Below are 3413 nucleotides of genomic sequence, written 5' to 3'. Positions count from 1 at the left end.
GGAGAGAAGTGCTTTGTTCCAGTTGCTTTTCCTATACTGCCTCCCTTTCACTCTCTTCTCACAACTGGGGGTGGGTGGGTGGGTGGGCAGTTCCTGACCCTATTTTACAGTGCTTGGTTTGGCTGCACCTAGAATCTCTGCCAGACCACATGCATACTTGGGAACTGAAGGGTGACCAGAGGGCTGAGGTGCTAAGGTAATAGCTATCTGGGATTTGGATTGGAGGAAACAGAGAGGAAGAGGAAGATGGATCCCAATTAGTCCCAATGGGGTAATTCCTGGGATCTAGAATTGGCAAACATTTAGGCCAATCCTCCTCTATTTCCACCCCTGTGGGGTCAATGGCACCTCGAGGGCACTGGGCCAATGGGTGCCTTTTGTCTTGACTTGGAAAGATGGCCAAAGGCACAGTCCCCACGACTGGGATAGCAAAGTGCAATAGTTTAGCCTTGGAAGTGTGGACCAATGCTGCTGGGAGGCTGCAAGGCCAGGGGATAGGGGCTCCCAGTCCTGACTCTGATCCATGGGGACTTCAAATCCAATAGTGTCCTGGCAGAGCTGGGGTGGGGCAGAGTGGGGGGATCTTGGGGATTAGGACAGACCAGAACTCCATGTTCTCCCCACTTAACTGGTAGATACCACGCATGAGAAATTGCAAATCCTACCCCTGCCACCTATCTTGGGCTGATGAGTCCCCTTGTTCATGTGCATTTATGTCTCTGTGGCCTACAAACCATGATGGAGCATGAAGACACGCAAGCTGCAGACTTTTCAGCTTTTATTACAAAAAGACATGATTCCAGCAGAGTTTTCCAATAAAAGTCACCAATGCAAAGTTTGATTTGGTCAGGGCCTCTCCACTTGAGGAGTGGGGCTGGTAGATAGATAGGAGCAGGGCCCCCTCAGACCACCCAACATTTCGTCCTCCCCAGCTGAACACCCAATATATATGTTTTAGTTGCACTCCTGGTTGCTCACTGGGCCTCATTGAAGCGAGTCACCATTGTCTTGTGCAGTGTTTCCTTGTAGGACTCAGTTGAGGTGACCCCATAGGAGCTGCCCCGGGCACCCAGGCCAGAGCCCCGGACCCGTGTCTGGGCCTGTGTGAGAGATGCAGGCTGTCAGGTTGGCCAGAGTGGGGGGAAGATGAGGACAAGATGGTGATATAGTGGAAATGGGGGACACTTGGGGGTAGGGGATAAGATCATGGAAGACTCACCTCAATGGGCGTTATAATGCCCTGCTTCTTGCGGCCTAGGCCACTGCCCTCTTTCCAGCCCATGGCCTGGAGCATGCGACTGCCAATGTTGTCACTGCCCAGCCCATCACGTGTAGGCTGTTCAAAATCCCTGGAGAGGATAGCAGTACAATATGAGTGATCAACTTGCCAGCCCCCAGGCACCCTCACCTGGGCCTGGACACTCACACAGAGGCTGCAGACATGCCACCGTACTTCCTCCTCTTGGGCTCTGGCGGCTCAGGGATGCCATACTTCTCCCTGCGTTCAGCTGCACGGTCCCGGTACTTCATTTGCTGAAAGCGTGTGTATGTGTATGAATGGTATAGGGTTGGTCATGTTGCATAGGAAATATGGACATGGGTGGTGTGGGGCAAGACCTGGGCCCGTGGGAAGCTCAACGTGGATGAGAAGTCCCAGATCCGAAGGGATAGGACATAGTGAGAACAAACAGCCAGGGTAGGGGAATTTGGAAAGGGCTTCACGGGAGTAAGATGTGAGATGATTGATGGCAGTCAGGCTGCACCCAGGTAAGGGATTTGAACTCCAGCTGCCTATGGGGATGGCGATTTTCCAGGAGGTAGAGGGGAGAGTCCAGGAATGGGTCGTGCCTCACCTCCATGTCATTCTTCTCTAGTGCTTCCAGCTCATTTTCTGACAAATGGGCTCGTCGGTGAATCTCAAGGTTTTGCTGCAAGCGGGGCATGAGAAGGAGTTAAAGCTGCTGGGCTGGAGTTGGTGAGGCACCAGGATTCCCTGCCTGCCCTCCCCTCAGTCACCTTGTGGAGCCCCGAGAGCTGCTGGTGCCGGATGAGGGCCTCCTTGCTGGGGAACTGACGCCGACATAGCAGGCAAGCCAACTTCTGCCAGTCAGTGAGCTTTTCCTCCCGCTCAGTGCCCCCTCGCTCCTGCTCTTCCTCGCTGTCACTCTCCCCACTGTAAGCTGCCACCAGCCCTCGTGGTGGGCTCTGTAGAAGGTGAGAATGAAGGCAGGGGGTCAGGTCTGGATGAATCAGAGTTCCCTGCGCCCCTCTTTCTACCCTGGGCACTCACTGGGCGGTCATCGCTGGCCAATTTTGGGAGGTCCATGCTGGTGTGCTGCCTCTCAGCTAGTGCTCCCTGGGGTGTAGGGAAACAGAAATTCAGGGACTCTTATTGAGGGACCAGAACAATGACAAAACCTGGGGAGGCAGTGCAGATGGATGGCCACAACACACCTTCTTCTCAAGGATGGCATAGCCAGCATCCGCAGTGGCTGACTCTCGCCTTTCATCATCTCTCAGGGAGCTGATGGGCTGGAAGCTGTTTTTAAAGTTTTCTTTTTGCTTGTTGAGGCTGCGGGCCCAGCGTTCCATGTCCTTGGCAATCTGAGGGTAAAGGTGAAGTTGAGGGCTGGGCACTTGGAGCTCCTCAGCCCTAGGAATCTTCATATTCCTGGGGTTCCAACTCCATCCACTGACTGCCCTTTAGCAGTCCACTTTTCCTGCCCTACATCCTCAAACTCAGCCCCAACCACCATCACATCTCTAGTTTGGACTACTGCAAGAGACTTCAGTTGGTCTCTGAGCTACCACTCTTGCCCCCTTCACACAGTAGAACATTTTTTTAAAAAAATATAAACCACCTTCCAACCCCAACACTATTTCCTTAAAACCCTTCTTTGGCTTCCCATCACACCAAGAATAAACCCAAACTTATGACCATGGCTTCCAAGCTCTACATAGCCCGACCTCTACTGATCTTTAGCTCCTAATACCCCCACCCCCTTCAGCCTCCCTGGCTTGCAATGATGAGGAGGCAGAAGCAGTATGGGTAGTGGTAGGCCCATGTAGGAAGCAGACAAGAGGAGTTTGTGTTAGAATAAACAGAAGTGAGAGAGGAGGTGGTCAAAGTTCACATTTCTTTGTCATACTGTCATCATCTGCTCCTCACCAAGGCCCCTCTCCTGTTGTGTTCTCATTCCTCTGACAGGGACCCACACTAAGTATGCTTCATTTTATCATTCTAAAATATATAGGATTGTTTTCTGGTCCTGTAAGTTTATTTGTATGATCTGAATTCCCAGATGTATAGTAGAGCTGACAAGAGGCAAGGTTGTAGTCACTTCTTGGTCACAGCCAGCTACCCAGAGGGACTGAGTAGTTGAACCTGTGGGCTCAGGACCATAGTCACAGGG

General features: G+C 52.2%; 1 protein-coding gene across 1 annotated transcript in view; it reads right to left on the bottom strand.

The window, feature by feature from the left end:
- Positions 1-974: 974 nt before the first annotated feature.
- RBM10 (RNA binding motif protein 10) overlaps positions 975-3413 on the bottom strand; it is a 28440-nt gene continuing 26001 nt past the window's right edge. Inside the window, exons 18-24 of the mRNA XM_007958791.2 lie at positions 2455-2604; positions 2291-2356; positions 2017-2205; positions 1854-1928; positions 1427-1533; positions 1220-1349; positions 975-1100 (exon numbers count right to left, since the gene is read on the bottom strand). Of these exons, the coding sequence (XP_007956982.1) occupies positions 975-1100; positions 1220-1349; positions 1427-1533; positions 1854-1928; positions 2017-2205; positions 2291-2356; positions 2455-2604 (843 nt within the window). The remainder of the gene's footprint in view (positions 1101-1219; positions 1350-1426; positions 1534-1853; positions 1929-2016; positions 2206-2290; positions 2357-2454; positions 2605-3413) is intronic.

This window comes from Orycteropus afer, unplaced genomic scaffold (assembly GCF_000298275.1).
Source record: "Orycteropus afer afer isolate SDZICR_OR568_19922 unplaced genomic scaffold, OryAfe1.0 scaffold01132, whole genome shotgun sequence".
Lineage (NCBI taxonomy): Eukaryota > Metazoa > Chordata > Mammalia > Tubulidentata > Orycteropodidae > Orycteropus > Orycteropus afer.
This window is presented reverse-complemented; position numbering and strand designations above follow the sequence as displayed.